Here is a 20,714-nt window from a genome sequence, read left to right on the forward strand (position 1 = left end):
CACAGATACAGCACCCAGCAGAAACCAACAACCCCTGACTGGGTCTCTGTTACTGACTGGGTCTCTGTTACTGACTGGGTCTCTGTTACTGACTGGGTCTCTGTTACTGACTGGGTCTCTGTTACTGACCACTGACTGGGTCTCTGTTACTGACCACTGACTTGGTCTCTGTTACTGACCCCTGACTGGGTCTCTGTTACTGACCCCTGACTGGGTCTCTGTTACTGACCCCTGACTGGGTCTCTGTTACTGACCCCTGACTGGGTCTCTGTTACTGACCCCTGACTGGGTCTCTGTTTCTGACTGGGTCTCTGTTACTGACCCCTGACTGGGTCTCTGTTTCTGACTGGGTTTCTGTTTCTGACCCCTGACTGGATCTCTGTTACTGACTGGGTCTCTGTTACTGTTTCTTACTCAATTCCTTTCCTGTCACTGTAAGGAGGAGACATATTTGACCAGTATGGGAAGGGTTTCACCTTGGATAGAAAGGTGTCTCTAGGCTCTCTGGTACTCAGTAACTTAGCTTTCTCAATGGTGTAGCTGTTTAGACAGCCAAACAGATCAATTATGTGAATGGATTTTTTTTGTTGCAGTAGTTGCGAAGGGAGGATCTTTGTGATTGAACTTTTTCACTCAACCCAACAGAAGTTGTTTCCCTCTTAAGCTGTGTGTGAGAATGGGATCCATATATTCTGTGCTGAGTGGGCCCTAGACCTATGGAGGTGTCTGTTATCTGGTTGGAAGACCAAACTCTACTTATTGGACATCAACTGCAGCCACATGTCCCAGAGCACGTTGGTCCACATCTACTGTACTATGAGAGACTGGAAGAACCATCTGAGATTGCTATCGAGCCTTGTGCTTCATAAATGGAAGGAGAAGATGGGATAGTGTCAGAGTGGAGGAGAAAGTTTGTCATTTCAGTAGTGTCCAGAAGCCAGAGAGATGTTTGACCTCTGAAGAGAGGTGGTGTAGAGGTTGTCTGTTGATGAGGTGGTGTGGAGCTGGTAGAGGTTGTCTGTTGGTGAGGTGGTGTGGAGCTGGTAGAGGTTGTCTGTTGATGAGGTGGTGTGGAGCTGGTAGAGGTTGTCTGTTGATGAGGTGGTGTGGAGCTGGTAGAGGTTGTCTGTTGATGAGGTGGTGTGGAGCTGGTAGAGGTTGTCTGTTGATGAGGTGGTGTGGAGCTGGTAGAGGTTGTCTGTTGATGAGGTGGTGTGGAGCTGGTAGAGGTTGTCTGTTGATGAGGTGGTGTGGAGCTGGTAGAGGTTGTCTGTTGGTGAGGTGGTGTGGAGCTGGTAGAGGTTGTCTGTGAGGTGTTGGAGCTGGTAGGGTTGTCTGTTGGTGAGGTGGTGTGGAGCTGGTAGAGGTTGTCTGTTGGTGAGGTGGTGTGGAGCTGGTAGAGGTTGTCTGTTGGTGAGGTGGTGTGGAGCTGGTAGAGGTTGTCTGTTGGTGAGGTGGTGTGGAGCTGGTAGAGGTTGTCTGTTGGTGAGGTGGTGTGGAGCTGGTAGAGGTTGTCTGTTGGTGAGGTGGTGTGGAGCTGGTAGAGGTTGTCTGTTGGTGAGATGGTGTGGAGCTGGTAGAGGTTGTCTGTTGGTGAGATGGTGTGGAGCTGGTAGAGGTTGTCTGTTGGTGAGGTGGTGTGGAGCTGGTAGAGGTTGTCTGTTGGTGAGGTGGTGTGGAGCTGGTAGAGGTTGAGTTGGTGAGGTGGTGTGGAGCTGGTAGAGGTTGTCTGTTGGTGAGATGGTGTGGAGCTGGTGGGTTGTCTGTTGATGAGGTGGTGTGGAGCTGGTAGAGGTTGTCTGTTGGTGAGGTGGTGTGGAGCTGGTGGTGTGGAGCTGGTTGTCTGTTGATGATGAGGTGGTGTGGAGCTGGTAGAGGTTGTCTGTTGATGAGGTGGTGTGGAGCTGGTAGAGGTTGTCTGTTGATGAGGTGGTGTGGAGCTGGTAGAGGTTGTCTGTTGATGAGGTGGTGTGGAGCTGGTAGAGGTTGTCTGTTGATGAGGTGGTGTGGAGCTGGTAGAGGTTGTCTGTTGATTAGGTGGTTTGGAGCTGGTAGAGGTTGTCTGTTGATGAGGTGGTGTGGAGCTGGTAGAGGTTGTCTGTTGGTGAGGTGGTGTGGAGCTGGTAGAGGTTGTCTGTTGGTGAGATGGTGTGGAGCTGGTAGAGGTTGTCTGTTGGTGAGGTGGTGTGGAGCTGGTAGAGGTTGTCTGTTGATGAGGTGGTGTGGAGCTGGTAGAGGTTGTCTGTTGGTGAGGTGGTGTGGAGCTGGTAGAGGTTGTCTGTTGGTGAGGTGGTGTGGAGCTGGTAGAGGTTGTCTGTTGATGAGGTGGTGTGGAGCTGGTAGAGGTTGTCTGTTGTCTGTTGGTGAGGTGGTGTGGAGCTGGTAGAGGTTGTCTGTTGGTGAGATGGTGTGGAGCTGGTAGAGGTTGTCTGTTGGTGAGATGGTGTGGAGCTGGTAGAGGTTGTCTGTTGGTGAGATGGTGTGGAGCTGGTAGAGGTTGTCTGTTGGTGAGGTGGTGTGGAGCTGGTAGAGGTTGTCTGTTGGTGAGGTGGTGTGGAGCTGGTAGAGGTTGTCTGTTGGTGAGATGGTGTGGAGCTGGTAGAGGTTGTCTGTTGGTGAGATGGTGTGGAGCTGGTAGAGGTTGTCTGTTGGTGAGGTGGTGTGGAGCTGGTAGAGGTTGTCTGTTGGTGAGGTGGTGTGGAGCTGGTAGAGGTTGTCTGTTGGTGAGGTGGTGTGGAGCTGGTAGAGGTTGTCTGTTGGTGAGATGGTGTGGAGCTGGTAGAGGTTGTCTGTTGGTGAGGTGGTGTGGAGCTGGTAGAGGTTGTCTGTTGGTGAGGTGGTGTGGAGCTGGTAGAGGTTGTCTGTTGATGAGGTGGTGTGGAGCTGGTAGAGGTTGTCTGTTGGTGAGGTGGTGTGGAGCTGGTAGAGGTTGTCTGTTGGTGAGGTGGTGTGGAGCTGGTAGAGGTTGTCTGTTGGTGAGGTGGTGTGGAGCTGGTAGAGGTTGTCTGTTGGTGAGATGGTGTGGAGCTGGTAGAGGTTGTCTGTTGATGAGGTGGTGTGGAGCTGGTAGAGGTTGTCTGTTGATGAGGTGGTGTGGAGCTGGTAGAGGTTGTCTGTTGGTGAGGTGGTGTGGAGCTGGTAGAGGTTGTCTGTTGGTGAGGTGGTGTGGAGCTGGTAGAGGTTGTCTGTTGGTGAGATGGTGTGGAGCTGGTAGAGGTTGTCTGTTGGTGAGGTGGTGTGGAGCTGGTAGAGGTTGTCTGTTGGTGAGGTGGTGTGGAGCTGGTAGAGGTTGTCTGTTGATGAGGTGGTGTGGAGCTGGTAGAGGTTGTCTGTTGGTGAGATGGTGTGGAGCTGGTAGAGGTTGTCTGTTGGTGAGATGGTGTGGAGCTGGTAGAGGTTGTCTGTTGATGAGGTGGTGGTGGGCTGGTGAGGTGGTGTGGAGCTGGTTTGTCTGTTGGTGAGATGGTGTGGAGCTGGTAGAGGTTGTCTGTTGGTGAGGTGGTGTGGAGCTGGTAGAGGTTGTCTGTTGGTGAGGTGGTGTGGAGCTGGTAGAGGTTGTCTGTTGGAGGTGAGGTGGTGTGGAGCTGGTAGAGGTTGTCTGTTGGTGAGGTGGTGTGGAGCTGGTAGAGGTTGTCTGTTGGTGAGGTGGTGTGGAGCTGGTAGAGGTTGTCTGTTGGTGAGATGGTGTGGAGCTGGTAGAGGTTGTCTGTTGGTGAGATGGTGTGGAGCTGGTAGAGGTTGTCTGTTGGTGAGATGGTGTGGAGCTGGTAGAGGTTGTCTGTTGGTGAGATGGTGGTGGTGGGTTGTCTGTTGGTGAGGTGGTGTGGAGCTGGTAGAGGTTGTCTGTTGGTGAGGTGGTGTGGAGCTGGTAGAGGTTATCTGTTGGTGAGATGGTGTGGAGCTGGTAGAGGTTGTCTGTTGGTGAGATGGTGTGGAGCTGGTAGAGGTTGTCTGTTGATGAGGTGGTGTGGAGCTGGTAGAGGTTGTCTGTTGGTGAGGTGGTGTGGAGCTGGTAGAGGTTGTCTGTTGATGAGGTGGTGTGGAGCTGGTAGAGGTTGTCTGTTGATGAGGTGGTGTGGAGCTGGTAGAGGTTGTCTGTTGATTAGGTGGTTTGGAGCTGGTAGAGGTTGTCTGTTGATGAGGTGGTGTGGTAGAGGTTGTCTGTTGATGAGGTGGTGTGGAGCTGGTAGAGGTTGTCTGTGATTAGGTGGTTTGGAGCTGGTGAGGTTGTCTGTTGATGAGGTGGTGTGGAGCTGGTAGAGGTTGTCTGTTGGTGAGGTGGTGTGGAGCTGGTAGAGGTTGTCTGTTGGTGAGATGGTGTGGAGCTGGTAGAGGTTGTCTGTTGATGAGGTGGTGTGGAGCTGGTAGAGGTTGTCTGTTGATGAGGTGGTGTGGAGCTGGTAGAGGTTGTCTGTTGATGAGGTGGTGTGGAGCTGGTAGAGGTTGTCTGTTGGTGAGGTGGTGTGGAGCTGGTAGAGGTTGTCTGTTGATGAGGTGGTGTGGAGCTGGTAGAGGTTGTCTGTTGGTGAGGTGGTGTGGAGCTGGTAGAGGTTGTCTGTTGGTGAGGTGGTGTGGAGCTGGTAGAGGTTGTCTGTTGGTGAGATGGTGTGGAGCTGGTAGAGGTTGTCTGTTGGTGAGATGGTGTGGAGCTGGTAGAGGTTGTCTGTTGGTGAGATGGTGTGGAGCTGGTAGAGGTTGTCTGTTGGTGAGATGGTGTGGAGCTGGTAGAGGTGTCTGTTGGTGAGGTGGTGTGGAGCTGGTAGAGGTTGTCTGTTGGTGAGATGGTCTGTGGAGCTGGTAGCTGGTAGGTTGTCTGTTGATGAGATGGTGTGGAGCTGGTAGAGGTTGTCTGTTGGTGAGGTGGTGTGGAGCTGGTAGAGGTTGTCTGTTGGTGAGGTGGTGTGGAGCTGGTAGAGGTTGTCTGTTGGTGAGGTGGTGTGGAGCTGGTAGAGGTTGTCTGTTGGTGAGGTGGTGTGGAGCTGGTAGAGGTTGTCTGTTGGTGAGATGGTGTGGAGCTGGTAGAGGTTGTCTGTTGGTGAGATGGTGTGGAGCTGGTAGAGGTTGTCTGTTGGTGAGATGGTGTGGAGCTGGTAGAGGTTGTCTGTTGGTGGTAGAGGTTGTCTGTTGGTGAGATGGTGTGGAGCTGGTAGAGGTTGTCTGTTGGTGAGGTGGTGTGGAGCTGGTAGAGGTTGTCTGTTGGTGAGGTGGTGTGGAGCTGGTAGAGGTTGTCTTGATGAGATGAGATGTGTTGTGACACTGATGCCTGTGGTTTAGAGACACTCATTATTGTTTGACTCTATTTTGTTAGCAGACTGGCAGTGGATATTAGGTGTTGTTTTGAGTTAACTTTCTTGAGAATAAATGCAGGAGACACTAGGATGCCATGATCATGTCCAGCAGACGTTTCAGTTTGAACATGACAGACTAGGGTTGACCATGCTTCTTCCATTGTTATTATGGATTCTGCTCAAATTCTCTTATATTTGTAAATGTTTACTTTTCCCTCTAAAATGGTTCAGTTCCATTTTTAATTCAGTCAATTCTGGAAAATAATTTACATTTGATTCATAGAGTTGAATTTCATTACCTTCTGAATTAATTTAAGATCAAATTAATGCCAAACCTGACATGTACATTTATCCAAAGCTGGTCTTTTGGTTTACTCTGTAATCAATAGTGAAAGAAAATTAGTTTACACAGGATCATGTTTTTTTTCTTCTACATAAACTATATATACAAAAGTATGTGGACAACCCTTCAAATTTGTGGATTCGGCTATTTCAGCCACACCTGTTGCTGACAGGTGTATAAAGTCAAGCACAATGCCATGCAATCTCCATAGACAAACAGTCAGTAGAATGGCCTTACTGAAGTGCTGACGTTTGTGCCACAGTCATAGGATGCCACCTTTCCAACAAGTCAGTTCGTCAAATTTCTGCCCTGCTAGAGCTGCCCCGGTCAACTGTAAGTGCTGTTATTGTGAAGTGGAAATGTCTGGAGCAACAACGGCTCAGCCGCGTAGTGGTAGGCCACACAAACTCACAGAACGGGACTGATGAGTGCTGAAGCGTGTAAAAGTTGTCTGTTCCCGGGTGTAACACTCACTACCAAGTTCCAAACTGCCTCTGGAAGGAACGTCAGCACAAGAACTAACCATAACCATCTCCATATTAATGACCATGATTTTGGAATGAGATGTTTGACGAGCGGGTGTCCACATACTTTTGGCCATGTAGTGTCTCATGCCACTGCTGTAAACCTGTGGGAAGACAGGACAGGAAATGCATGTAGCTACTGTGTGCTGTCAAAACAGCAGAGAGAAGAAACCTGTCATTTCTGACTTGTGAACGTTCAATCTTTTTTGCTTGTCTAGTTATACATTGTGGTGGTCATCTGCATATAAATATAATTTTATATATATATATTCTTTAGCTCATACTTGCTACCGATACCTTAGTTACAGACTGGATGTTAACTTATCTGAATGTTGAATCGAGGTTAACTTCGTCAGCCTCCAGTGTCACACCTACAGTATGTCGCATGAAACTGGCATTTTAGTCAAAACTATGCTGATTTGTCCTTTTAATATAACGCTTTCACACTGATTTCTAATGTTAAGTGATAAGTCTTTACTCCCTTGGCAGATTGTTTTGTTCATCTGACTCACTTTCATTTCATTTCAATACGGTGGTAGAATATGAGCAATAAAAGGTCTTTCCCAGTTTGCTTGTATACTGTAGAACCATTCCTTAAGTGCTGACAAATGTGTGTTGTACTTTCAGTGTTTACGGATGTTATTTTGGAATTTGAGCTGTACTTTTTGACTGCCGTTAATAAAAGTCCATTTTATGCAAAAGTTGAATGTTTGGGATGTGATATCATACACTAACTCCACCACACATCAGTTTCACTCATTTAAATTCAAATAGATCAATGTGTTATTAGGTCATCTTTATTAAAACTTTATTTTTTTTACAAAAAGAACAATTGGACTTCTGCGTTGCCAGTCACACCGATAGTAGTGCATCTGCATAATTTTAACATTTGGCAAAAACAATATCTGCGTGAATGTCAATCATCTTATACACACAGTTCAGATACTGTGACATGACAACGGGATAAATGTACGGATTCATTTTAGATGCCAAATTCTATGGCTTGGTGACGTAAGAATTTTCTAAAATCATGCTGAATGAACCTTATGGTCAGAAGTATTAAAAAAAAAAAAAAATAGGGGCTAACCATTGTATAAAGATTACCATCTCATGCCAAATGCATACAAGTCTCAACACAGAATCTGAGTGAACATCACATTTTAGGATAGAACGCATCCTTCCCATATAAAACATTGGGCAACAGTTGATCCGACCTTAAAACAAAAACACTAAAGCCATTTGAAATGCACATACCGTGTCAGAAAATTAAAGTGCACTTAAAATTATACAAATCCAAAAATACTCTATTTCAAAGAAAACATTTTTTAAAATTGTTATCTACGTGTATAAAAAAAATAAAAAGTGAAGCTTTGTCAGTATTACATTTTTTACAACCGCAAAAGGTGATATAGGACTTTCTATATCATAGTATACACATATACTGTCACAGGGTGGTATAACCCTGCAGAGGGACTGGGGGCAACACTCAGATGCAAGGGTAAAAACAGTGAATTAAGACTACATATTTATCCAAAACATACAAGGAAAGCTACCTTCATTTTTTCAGACCAAGTCCATTTTGATTGAGGCCTGTTGACAAACTTTCTACCTAAAGGTACAACAAATCAGTGGATTCCAAGGAACACTCGGAGCCAGATCGGAGGTCGGTAAAGATGAGGTTGAGGCAACACACAGCTCCCTGCCCCTCCTTTAGCCAGCCGCTGTAGGTCTGTAGAGTCTGGAGAATCTAAGGCACCTCAGAACCCTGATAGATGATTTGGCTTGTGTTGACCTCTAGTTCCCCTCTTCCATATCACCATATGTGCTCCAGGAAGAACAGCATGTTGTGATTCCAGCAGCGACTGGCCACATCGCCTGACGTGACAGACGTGTTGCAGCGTGCTTCACCCTCCGGCCTGTACAGTTAGTTCACCAAGCAGTACAAACAACACACTCCCCCACTTATTGAGGACAACAGAGACTTAAAGCTCAACTGTGTACAGACAGACCTGGATAACAGCTTGTAAACCTAAAGTAGGGACATTGACAACCACTTCTGGACAGAGACAACCCCCCACAGCAAAGCATTTAGATCTGTCCTTTCCGATGCCAGCCCCCATGTCCACGTCTCCTCCCATCACACTGTAGACCTAGGAGGGGCCCAGGAGGACACATGCATAGTAGTGAACTGAAGCTCAAAAAAGAATTGGTCTAGAGGACACAATGTCCTTATCTGTTAACATTAAGAACAATGTGTGGGCCCCATAAGGAAGGTAGTATTCAACCGCTTGTCGTCTCTGGAACATCACGCACAGATGGCATAGTATTGTACTGCAGTAACCATGTGGTTTGGAAAGGTAGATACAAATCTCTTTAAAAAATAAAAATGATAAGAGCTATGGTCTCAGGTAAAAGAAAAATATATATTTTAAAATTATTTTTAAAAAAGTGCTTGAATCAGTCTGGAGTCTCCGTCACTTTCTCTTGCAGACTGCAAAATCAGTCTGCAAGACTCAGTAGAAAAACAAAACAAAAAACAGTCTTCTCAATTTTGGGTCCAAAAACAGGAAATGTGTGGAGTTATCACTTGGGCACTAGCCCGCGGGATTGTGGGTATAAAGGATGTCCTGGGCTGGAGGGGCTGTATGGAGAGTTGGGGGTGCGAGAGGTAGGGGTACCAGTCTTCTTACCCGTCTTAGGTCGGCTGGTTGGAAGAGAAGAAGATAACGTTTTTTTGTGTGTGTGTGTGGGGGGGACATCGATGTGGAAACATCATTGGATGGCTTCTAAATTTGCTTATGATTATTGCTTTATAAACCCTGTGGTATCGAGTAGACCTGTGATACTAAACAGGCAGAAACACTCCCTACTGAAATAACTGAGGACAAAACTCAGAATGGCACTGGAGGGGAGTGACCATTTTATAGCTCCTGACAAATTGTGTTATTTTTTTTTGCGCTGATCGTAACTTTTCTTTGTACATAATGTTTCCGTCATCGTTTCTTATGACAGAAAAGAGCTTCTGGACATCAGAACAGCGATCACTAACCTCGATTAAGAACAAAGATTTCTACTTCAATGAGTCGGAGGTGAAAGACATTGATTATATTTCAACCACATAAAATATGCATCCGGCCCAAACTGAACTCTGTTTCAGAAACATTGGGTCGTTTTCACAGCTTTCTATTTCCATACAAACAGTCAAACTGATGCCGTTTGGACATTTCTATTTGTTTCTATTATTGTCTTTTATCCCCGGTCCCTAAAACGTCTTTGCTCCACAAATGGAGACAAACAGAAACTTTATAGATGTCAACTAGATTGAAGCATTCATTCTATAAAATGTATGACATTCTGTTGAGTAATGGTTTATTTAGTCTTCTTGGTCAACATATGATGTCAGAAGAGAAGCTGCATGGATCTAATTATAGACAAGTTGACTAACAAATAGCCGACAGAAATGTTGGAAATTACAAGCAGAAACAGATTAAAACATTTTATTCAATAAAAAACACATTTAAAAAATCTGGGAAATTCAAAAAAATATTCTCCACCCCATCAAATATTTGTTCCACCGAGTGCATTTTCTATATTAGCAGGATAGGGTTTGGTGTGGGCCTTTTTCACATGTAGTCAGGCGGTTGCCAATGGGTTATTAGCAATTGTGGGTGGGTGCAGCTTAATAAACAGCTGACCCACGCACCACATTATTTACAGAGAGAGAGTTTCTTTATTTTTTTGTAGCTGTCCATTTACCACCACTAAAACCACACTCAAAGAGCGGTATAGGGCCATAAAATGCTCACCCAGAGGTGGCGCTCCTAGTGGCCAGTGACTAATGCAGGGAAACTGAAAACCATTGACCTCATTTCTACCAGCATGTCACCTGTGCAACTAGAGGCGGGGGGACGGACGCCAGAAGCCATGGATTACAGGCAACATCCGCACTGAGCTAAAGGCTAGAGCTCCCCCTTTCAAAGAGCGGGACACTAATCCGGACGCTTATAAGAAATTCTTCTACGCCCTCCAACGAACCATCAAACTGGCAAAACGTAAATATAGGACCAAGATCAAAACCTATTAAACCGGCTCGGACGCTCAGAGGTGGCAGGGCTTGCAAACTATCATGGATTACAAAGGGAAACACAGCCGCGAGCTGTCCAATGACGAGAGTCTACCAGACGAGCTAAATACCTTGCTTTGAGGCAACCAACACTGTGGCAAGCAACACAGCACCAGCTGTTCCAGACAACTGCGTGATCACGCTCTCCGTAGCCGATGTGAGGAAGACCTTTAAACACGTTAAACATTCACAAGCCTGCAGGGCCAGCCGGATTACCAGAACTCAAAATGCACTGACCAGCTGGCAAGTGTCTTCACTGACATTTTCAACATCTCCCTATCTCAGTCTGTAATACTTACATGTTTCAAGCAGACCACCAAAGTCTCTGTGCCCAACAATGCCAAGGTAACATGTCATAATGACTATCGCCGTGTAGCACTCACATTTCTAGCCATGAAAAGCTTTGAAAGGCTGGTCATGGTTCACAGCCTGGACCCAATCCAAATCGCATTCCGCCCCAACAGATCCATAGATGATACAATCTCGATTGCACTCCACACTTCCATTTCCTTTCTGGACAAAAAGGAACACGTTGGAATGCTTAGCACTAGCTAAGGACCCTGGGATTAAAACACCTAATCACGAAGGAATTATCATGGTCCACACACACACCAACAGTTGTCAGGAGGCTGAAAAGATTTGGCATGGGCCCTCTGCAGCTGGGCCTTCCGAGTGGCACAGCAGTGCTGGAGGCTTCACTACAGCCCCGGGTTCGATCCCAGGCTGTGTCACAGTCAGCCATCACCAGGAGACCCATGAGACGGCGCACAATTTGCCCAGCATCGTCCGGGTTATGGGAGGGTTTGGCTGGCCGGGATTTTCTTGTATCATCGCACTCTAGCGACTCCTTGTGGAGGGGCTGTGCGCCTGCAAGCTGACTTCGGTCGCCAGCTGTACACTGTTTCCTCTGACATTGGTGCGGCTGAAGAAATAAAAGCTGAAATAAATCAATCATTCTCTCTACTATTATTCTAACATTTCACATTCTTAAAATAAAGTGAGCCTAACTGACCTAAAACAGGACATTTTTATTAGGATTAAATGTCAGGAATTGTGAAAAACTGAGTTTAAATGTAGTTGGCTAAGGTGTATGTAAACTTCCGACTTCAACTGTACATCAGAATGCTGTTCATTAACTATAGTTCAGCCTTCAACAACATAGTAACCTCAAAGGTCATCATTAAGCTCGAGGCCCTGGGTCTGAACCCCGCCCTGTGCAACTTGATCCTGGACTTCCTGATGGGCCGCCCCCAGGTGGTGAAAGTAGGAAACACCACTTTGCTGATCCTCAACACAGGGGCCCCATAAGGGTGCATGCTCCACCCCCTCCTGTACTCCCTGTTCACCCATGACTGCATGGCCACGCCTCCAACTCAATCATCAACTTTGAAGACGACAACAGTAGTAGGCATGATTACCAATAATGACGAGACAGCCTATAGGGAGGAGGCGAGGGCCCTGGCCCTGTGGTGCCAGGAAAATAACCTCTCCCTCAATGTCAACAAAATGAAGGAGCTGATCGTTGACTTCAGAAAAAAGTGGAGGGAGCACGCCCCGATCCACATCAACAGGACCGCAGTGGAGAAGGTGGAAAGCTTCAAGTTTCTCGGTGTAAACGTAATTGACGATCTGAAATGGTCCACCTACACAGACAGTGTGGTGAAGAAGGCTCAGTGCCTCTTCAACCTCAGGAGGCTGAAGAAATTCGTCTTGGCCCCTAAGACCCTCAGAAACTTTTACAGATGCACAATTGAGAGCATCCTGTCAGGCTGTATCAACGCCTGGTATGGCAACTGCTCCGCCCACAACCGTAAGGCTCTTCAGAGGATAGTGAGGTCTGCACAACGCATCACCGGGGTCAAACTACCTGCCCTCCAGGACACCTACAGCACCTGATGTCACAGGAAAGCATAAAAGATCATTAAGGACAACAACCTCCCGAGCCGCTGCCTGTTCACCCCGCTATCATCCAGACAGCGAGGTCAGTACAGGTGAATCAATGCTTGGACAGAGAGCCTGAAAAACAGCTTCTATCTCAAGGCCATCAGACTTAAATAGCCATCACTAGCTGGCTACCACTCAGTTACTCAACCCTGCACCTTAGAGGCTGCTGCCCTATATACATAGACATGGAATCAAAGGCCACTTCCCTAATGGAACACTAGTCACTTTAATAATGTTTACATACTGCTCTAATAATTGTGTTTGTATATACTGTATTTTAGTCAATGCCCTCTGACATTACTCATCCTAATATGTATACATTTCTTTATTCTATTTTACATTTGTGTATTGTTAAAGATACTACTGCACTGTTGGAGCTAGGAACACAAGCATTTCACTACACCCACAATAACACTTGCTAAGAATGTATGTATGTATGTATGTATGTATGTATGTATGTATGTATGTATGTATGTATGTATGTATGTATGTGACCAATAAAGTTTGATTTGAATAGTTAGTCCGGGTAGTTATTTGGTTATCTGCATTAACCCTTTTTGCACGCCCAATTTTTCAGTTTTTGATTTGTTAAAAAAGTTTGAAATATCCAATAAATGTCGTTCCACTTCATGATTGTGTCCCACTTGTTGTTGATTCTTCACAAAAAAAATACAGTTTTATATCTTTATGTTTGAAGCCTGAAATGTGGCAAAAGGTCGCAAAGTTCAAGGGGGCCGAATACTTTCGCAAGACACTGTATGTATGTATGCATGTATGCGTGTATGTATGTATGCATGTATGCGTGTATGCGTGTATGTATGTATGTATGTATGTATGTATGTGTACATATCTACCTCAATTATCTTTTACACCCATTCAGGACTAGCACCCTGTGTATATAGCCAAGTGATCATTACTCATTGTGTATTTATTCCTTGTGTTACTTTTCTACTATTTCTCTATTTACATTTTATTCCCCCCCCCTGTAAGCATTTCACTTTTAGTCTACACTTGTTGTTTACAAAGCCTGTGACAAATACAATTTGTACAGAATGGGACAGAGCCTTACCCAGACTTTGGTTTCTTGACTGCCCCAGTGATGGTGGGTTCGAGGCTGCTGTGGAACCTGGAGGCGTCCACCTGGATCGCATCCTCTTCCCGCAGAGCATCCTCCAACGCTGCTGCTACCGTGGGCGCTATGACTGGCCCCTCGTACTCCTTAGTGGTCCGAGCGGGAAGGTCCATCTCCAGCATCAGGATATTCTCAGACTGGGGAAACAGACAGAGAGGAGGGGGACTGCTACCACTCAGAGGACAAGGCGTGAGTCACAGTCACCAGGGACAGAGAGGAGGGGGACTACTACCACTCAGAGGACAAGGCGTGAGTCACAGTCACCAGGGACAGAGAGGAGGGGGACTGATATCACTCAGAGGACAAGGTGTGAGTCACAGTCACCAGGAACAGAGGGACAGAGAGGAGGGGGACTGCTACCACTCAGAGGACAAGGTGTGAGTCACAGTCACCAGGGACAGAGGGACGGGAGAGAGAGCAGAAGGCAGAGGGACGGGAGAAGACAGAGGGACGGGAGAAGACAGAGGGACGGGAGAAGACAGAGGGAATAAAGAAGATCATACCTTGTATCTGACATCAGCCATCATCACCATGGAGGTGCGGGCGTGCTGACTCAGGGGTCTTCTGTAGCCCACCGCTGACACTGGCCTGGTCATCATCTGCTGGTCACTGAGAGTTATCAAAAAGACAACCATACAATTTGTATGTGTTCCTTCCTACACGAGGGATTTGCTAACCACTTAGGTCAAACCCTGTGCATGTATGCATTACTGCAGCGTGTTTTGTACACATATTTGACCATGTGTATGTCTAACTACTACATAATTCATGTGCACATACTCCTCTATGCGTGTGATGGGACGCATCTTCCAGTGGTCGTCCTCCTCGTCGAACAACGCCCTGTTCACAATCTTATTCTTCTCCTCCATGGGGATGAAATTCTCAATGATGAGATGCCTGGCAGACAGAATAACAAGTTCAGGGGGACCTCCTAACAGCCTGAGGATACTATTATTGATAATAGGAGGAAGCCTAGGCAGTCGTGGGGTGGGGGGGAACCAACCATAGTAAAAAAACCTAATCTGGAACAACTCTCCTTGTTACTTCCTGATATTCAAGGAAAAATCCAGGTCAAAGCTAATCACTCATGTTTATTCCAGGAATGTACTCATTGTCAGAGGGGAACAACTAAAATAGACTACATTGATTTTTTAAATGTTTTATTCTTTTTATAGTGTGTGTGAAATGAGAGACGTGTGCTGGTTGGTGGCCTGACAGGGTCCATACTTGAGTTTGAGATCCCTGGTCAACTCGTTCTGGGTCTGTTCCAGCTCCTGCCTCTCCTTGATGTGCAACTCCTGGACCTCATAGATCTCTGTTTTCACTGCCTGCAGCTTCGCAAACAGCTGGAGAAAAATCAGAGGGATAATGAGACCGAGCACAACAGGAGACGAAAACACCATTAGTTTCAGTGTAAACAAACAAACGTGCCAAGGAAAACTGAACACATTGCCCATGCCACAATCTCATTTGAACTCTAGTAAACTGACAACATAAAGGACAGTTTTCTATGGAATCAAATGTACTATCTTGCTACAGTTCCTGGTCGACCTTTTTCAGCTTCTTGGTCTTGATGTCTACTTCCTGTTGTAGAGAGCTGTACGTCTCCTTCAACTCCAGGGTCTCCTCGTCACGATTCTCCACCTGCTGTTTCATCTCCCTCTCTCTGCGTTTCTACACACACACACACACACACACACACAGTAAGGGCAAGGATGTGTAATCCCACAAAGAACACTACTCACATAAATCATTTAACTCTTACGATCAGATGGCAAATTAATACTATTAAGATCGTCTATTGAGTGTTCAATTGTCTCCATCAATAAAAGTCCATCCATACACACATATCACCTGTTCAGCAATTTCCTGTCTCTTCTGTTCCAGGATCCTTTGTTGTTCGTTGGTGTGGTCCACAATGTTCTTCCCTCCCATCAGAAGCTTACTCTCCATTGCCTGGGTGAGGACACAATCATGAGGTGAGGGAAACACACAAAATAGCAGTGAAAAGTTTGGACACACCTACTCATTCAAGGGTTTTTGTTATTTTAACCATTTTCTACATCGTAGAATAATAGTGAAGACAAAATATGAATTAACACATGGATTCAAGTAGTAAACAAAACAATAAAAAAAGTGTTACACATTCTTCAAAGTAGCCACCCTTTGCCTTGAAAATCAGCCAACAAGTGCTCAGCATATGTGGGGGAAAAGCATTCCAGGTGAAGCTGGTTGAGAGAACGCCAAGAGTGTGCAAAGCTGTAATAAAGGCAAAGGGTGGCTACTTTGAATATCATTTTTATTTAATTTGTTTAACACTTTGTTGGTTACTACATGATTCCATAGTTTTGAGGTCTCCACTATTATTCTACAACGTAGAAAATAGTACAAATAAAGAAAAACCCTTGAATGAGTAGATGTGTCCAAACGTTTGCCGGGTACTGTATAGAATAAAAAAGAGAATGTTGGGGTGAAAAGGACCAGAATGTAGTCTCCTCACCTTCACTTTGGCAGTAAGCATCTCGCCTGCTTCCTGCTCCTTTTTCAGGGCGTCCATCTTCCTCTCCTTCTCCTTTAGCAGCCTCTGTTTCTCCTCCGCCACCAGACTGTGATCCTCCATGATGGCCTTCCTCTCCCTCTCCAACTTCTCCTGCTGTACACGCCAATAATCTGCACCCACTTTATCAGATGGTTCTACACCATCATCATCATCATCCTCCTCAGTCTCTCCATCCTCTATGTCCTCTTGTAGTTCATCCCCAGCTTCTCCAAACCCCCTTCTCTTCTTCTTCTTTTTCCCTGAGCGTTTCCCCAACTGTTCTTTGAGTCGAGCAATCTCTTCCTGGAACTCTCTGAGCAGAGCATCTTTAGGGTCCTCGTTGACGCGGGGCTTGTTCTTAATGTTCTTGGCCCGGTTTGAGTAGCGTAATGTGGTCAGTGTCTCCTCCACGTTGTAAGATGCTGGTCCGATATTAGCCACCATGACTGTGCGGGCATTGCCCCCCAGGGAGTCCTGTAGCAGACGGGTGAGCTTGGAGTCGCGGTAGGGGATGTGGGTGCTCCTGCCATCCACCAGGGCAGAGATGACATTCCCCAAGGCTGACAGGGACAGGTTAATCTTGGTGGCTTCCTTCAGGCGCTCTCCTTGGGCTCCTGTCTTGGTCTGCCTCTCACTGCCAGCCAGGTCCACCAGGTTCAGTTTGCCCACTCGAATATGGTTCTCTCCGTCGACGCCCAGCTCGCTGCACTCGATGGTAATGACGAAAATGGCATGTGACCGGGAACTGTGCTCATTCATATTGGTGGAGCCCACTGAGCGGTTCTGGTTCCCCACGTTCATGACATGCTCTATTTCTCGTACACTCTTAGTGACGAAGGAGGAGAGGTCTTTGACATATACACCTGTGTCTGGCCTCTCTTTCAGCTCCAGCCGGCCGGACTGGTCCTTGGACAGCAGGTCCCTGATCTCCTCCTGGTAGATCTCCAGGTACGAGGCCCTCACCAGGTACTGCTGGTTCTGGGAGCGGGAGATGTGTGTGAAGACGTGCTCAAAGGAATTGGGGATTACACCCCTTCTCTCTGGGTCATTGCGCACCCCCTCCATAGTGTAGGTCTTTCCTGTACCCGTCTGGCCGTACGCAAATATGGTCCCATTGAAACCAAGTAAGACAGAGTCCACCAGGGGCCTGAAGGTTTCATCATAGAGATCCACCTGTTTGGAGTTCCAGTCGTACACAGAGTCAAATGTAAAGACCTTGGGGTGTTCGTGGGCTGCAGCCCCCCGGGGGTTTCGCACGGCCACCTGGCCCAGCTTCACATCCACCTGCACCACCCTCTCAAAGTTAGCTGCTCGCTCCTTCTCATTCATGGGTCGACAGCGAACCACCACCTTCACAGACTCTCTGGTCTTAGACATTGTGACCCCAGACAAACTGGCCTTGAGTTTCTTTCCTTCAAGTATTGTACAGAGTCAAGAGTTCACAATATCAGAGATGCCAACATCAGAATCTGTAAGAAAATATATATTTTTAAACACATATGATTATTTTCAAATAGCTATTGCCAACACGATTAGTTAATGTTTTCTTTTGTGATTATGAAGAACTTTCTGCACTGTGCATCAAACTTGCTTCCTGGCTACAATGTTTTCAGACAGATAGCTAGCAGCTACAAAACATGGCTAAGAGTACGTGGACACCTGCTTGTCGAACTTCTCATTCCAAAATCATGGTCATTAATTAATATGGAGTTGGCCTCCCCTTTGCTGCTATAACAGCCTCCACTCTTCTGGGAAGGCTTTCCACCAGATGTTGGAACATTGCTGCGAGGATGTGCTTCCATTCAGCCACAAGACCATTTGTGAGGTCAGGCACTGATTGGTTGGGGGATTAGGCCTGGCTTGCAGTCAGCGGTCCAATTAATTCCAAAGGTGTTCGGTGGGGTTGAGGTCAGGTCTCTGTGCAGGCCAGTCAAGTTCTTCCACACCAATCTCGACAAACATGGACCTTGCTTTGTCTACAGAGGGATTGTTATTGTGCTGATTTAGCTTCCAGAGGCAGTTTAGAACTTGGTAGTGAGTGTTGCAACTGAGGACAGACTATTTTTTAGCTTGTGTGAGCTTGTGTGGCCTACCACTTTGAGGCTGAGCCGTTGTTGCTCCTAAACATTTCCACTTCACAATAACAGCACTGACAGTTGACCGGGGCAGCTCTAGCAGGGCAGAAATTTGACAAAGTGACTTGTTGGATAGGTGGCATCATATGAAGGTGACACATTGAAAGTCACTGAGCTATTCAGTAAAGCCAGTCTACTGTCAACGTTTGTCTATGGCTGTGTGCTCGATTTTATACACTAGCCAGCAACGTTTTTTAAATTTGATTTAACTAGGCAAGTCAGTTAAGAAAAATATAATTTACAATGACGGCCTACCCCGGCTAAACCTTAACGACACTGGGCAAATTGTGCACTGCCCTATGGGACTCCCAATCACAGCCGGTTGTGATACAGCCTGGAATCAAACCAGGGACGCCTCTAGCACTGAGATGCAGTGCCTTAGACCGCTGCGCCCCTCGGGAGCTGAAATAGCCGAATCCACTTATTTGAAAGAGTGTCCACATACTTTTGTCAATGTAGTGTAGTTAGCAAGCTGACAAAACAACACAGCTGGCCGGCGACGTTTAGTTAACTACCAGCTTGACCTTTCAGTGACACTGCTAGCTAGCTGGTTAATAAAACTAACTAGGCAAGAACACAACATAATTAGGTTAGCTAAACTAGCTACTGTAGTCGAGTAATTTCGCTAGCAAAACTTTGAAAAAAGCATTAGTTATTGGCACACACAAAGTCACGGTAGATTGGCAAGCTAACTTGATAGTTATCGGTCAGTGATCCCTAGTGAAAGCGTCGGAATATAATCAACTCTGGTACTTCCTATGCTAGCTAGCTAACGTTAGTTGATTGACGGTAACAAGCTAGCTAGCCAGTTCATCGCTGTGCACAGGCTAAAATAACAAAAATAGTCAATGCTTTACGGTTATGCTAATTATGGCAATTATAGCAACAATAAGATATCTAGCTAACAAAATTGGAGAACATGTTCACATCATCCGGAAACAAATTAGAAAAGGTGATTTTGCTAGCCAACTCGTTTACAAAAGAATCGGGACAGCACCCCTAACAACCCTCGATCGGACGGCCTAGCAACGGAAAACGAACACATCCTTTCTCAGGAAAGGACAGTTTGATGATGGGAGGCATCTCCATGTACGAGAACAAGCACACAATTAAGGTGAAACTCAGTGACATTGTTCACTAGCTATAATGCAAAATTCACGACAACATTAACATTGTCCGCTAGTTACCAGTCAATCCAGTGCTTCCACCCAGTCAGCCATTAGAGCAGCCGTTCCTTTGCATCCCAGAAAACTGTCCCGGATGGAGATGTGCCGGTTATGGCTTTTAACATCGCAGCCAATCGGAGTCTTTGTCTTGTTATGTAACAGCTAAAGACCTCTCCTCATAATAAATTGGAACAAATGTATTTTACAAAATCGTGTCAATATAACTTGGGATATATATATATATATATATATATATATATATATATATATATATATATTTTTTTTTTAAATGCATAGAGAAATTGAACATCTAAAAAGTGAGAACGTGCATTAATTAGTTTAGGCTGCAGACATGTATCACCAGTGAAGCCTGAATCTTTTCCATGTATCTGCACTGTGCACACGCAGGAAGCTCAGTCATCACCACATTTCAGAGTTACTTGCATAAATGCCATGTTCCCAGTTATTTTCATCAAAGAGCAATAATACAACTAGTTAGTAGGTACAAAGCTTCAAAACATCAGAAACAGACACCGTAATCATGTTGTACACAAGTATAGTAAACATGTACTTTTGGCCTTATTAGAGCACATTACAAGAATGTATGAGGAAGACTGTCAACCTCCCACTATAACTAGTATCTGCAGGATCCATTACTGCACTCCTGAGAGGTTTATTTTACACCCTCATCCACCAGGTCCAATTTACGCAGTATTAAAGAAGAAAAGTGAGACAGGGACATTACACTGGGAGTCTTCTCCACCCAGGGTTCAACAGGGTGAGCTGTTGGGGGTGGCAGGTAACCTAGTGGTCAGAGCGAGTGACCCGAAAGGTTGCGAGATTGAATCCCATTGCTGACAAGGTAAAAATATGTTGTTCTGAACCACCCACTGTTCCTAGGCTGTCATTATGAATTTGTTCTCCCAAAATAATAGAAACACTTGAGTAAATGAGGGATACAAAGTATATTGAAAGCAGGTGCGGTGCCTGAGTAATTAACATATATAAATCATATATAAAAATGCTGGGTAGGCCATTGTTTTGGCTACGCCCCCATAGGATGACAATGGAGCATGAGTGGTTTGATGAAAATGTAAACCATATGCCAGGGCCATCCATCTCATTCACCAGATCTCGACCCAATTGAACACTTATGGTCGATTCTGGATCGGTGCCTGAGACAGCGTTTTCCACCACCATCAATAAAACACCAAATTATGGGACAATGGTGTCACATACCTTCAATAGAGTTCCAGACACTTGTAGAATCTATGCCAAGGTGCATTGAAGCAGCTCTGACTCATGGCGTATTAAGATGTTGTTGGTGTTTCCTGTATTTTGGCAGTTACTTGTTTATAGCTGTGGCTATAAATAAAATAACATGTTATTGGTCACATACACATGGTTGGCAGATGTTAATGCGAGTGTGGCAAAATGCTTGTGCTTCTAGTTCCGACCATGCAGTAATAATAATCTAACAATTTCACAACAACTACTTTATACACACAAGTGTAAATGAA

General features: G+C 45.7%; 1 protein-coding gene and 1 long non-coding RNA gene across 47 annotated transcripts; one reads left to right on the forward strand and one right to left on the reverse strand.

Annotated features, from left to right (window-relative positions):
* LOC118372842 (uncharacterized) lies at positions 1 to 6,862 on the forward strand. Of its 44 annotated transcripts, none has more exons than XR_008082463.1 (8): positions 1 to 1,245; positions 1,858 to 2,289; positions 2,369 to 3,216; positions 3,289 to 3,360; positions 3,483 to 3,498; positions 3,819 to 4,126; positions 4,227 to 4,730; positions 4,809 to 6,862. It is a non-coding gene; the product is annotated as an uncharacterized LOC118372842 (long non-coding RNA). The 44 variants fall into 44 exon arrangements; XR_008082479.1 differs by lacking the exon at positions 3,289 to 3,360 and having other exon boundaries at positions 2,369 to 3,052; positions 3,161 to 3,268; positions 3,463 to 3,498; XR_008082484.1 differs by lacking the exon at positions 3,289 to 3,360 and having other exon boundaries at positions 2,369 to 3,036; positions 3,073 to 3,160; positions 3,463 to 3,498.
* Positions 6,863 to 6,936: 74 nt separating this feature from the next.
* LOC118372839 (kinesin-like protein KIF3B) lies at positions 6,937 to 19,345 on the reverse strand. Of its 3 annotated transcripts, none has more exons than XM_035758852.2 (9): positions 19,216 to 19,345; positions 15,855 to 17,362; positions 15,209 to 15,310; positions 14,906 to 15,028; positions 14,582 to 14,700; positions 14,135 to 14,251; positions 13,858 to 13,963; positions 13,292 to 13,491; positions 6,937 to 8,859 (listed from the first exon to the last, which is right to left on the reverse strand). In XM_035758852.2, exons 2-9 carry the CDS (start codon positions 17,268 to 17,270, stop codon positions 8,739 to 8,741), a joined length of 2,304 nt encoding a protein of 767 aa, XP_035614745.2. In that variant the 5' UTR covers positions 17,271 to 17,362; positions 19,216 to 19,345; the 3' UTR covers positions 6,937 to 8,738. The 3 variants fall into 3 exon arrangements, with proteins under 3 accessions (XP_035614745.2, XP_052337562.1, XP_035614746.2); XM_052481602.1 differs by lacking the exon at positions 6,937 to 8,859 and adding an exon at positions 9,637 to 11,200; XM_035758853.2 differs by lacking the exon at positions 6,937 to 8,859 and adding an exon at positions 11,265 to 12,170.
* Between the last annotated feature and the right edge of the window lie 1,369 nt (positions 19,346 to 20,714).

Source organism: Oncorhynchus keta, chromosome 27 (assembly GCF_023373465.1).
Source record: "Oncorhynchus keta strain PuntledgeMale-10-30-2019 chromosome 27, Oket_V2, whole genome shotgun sequence".
Taxonomy (NCBI): domain Eukaryota; kingdom Metazoa; phylum Chordata; class Actinopteri; order Salmoniformes; family Salmonidae; genus Oncorhynchus; species Oncorhynchus keta.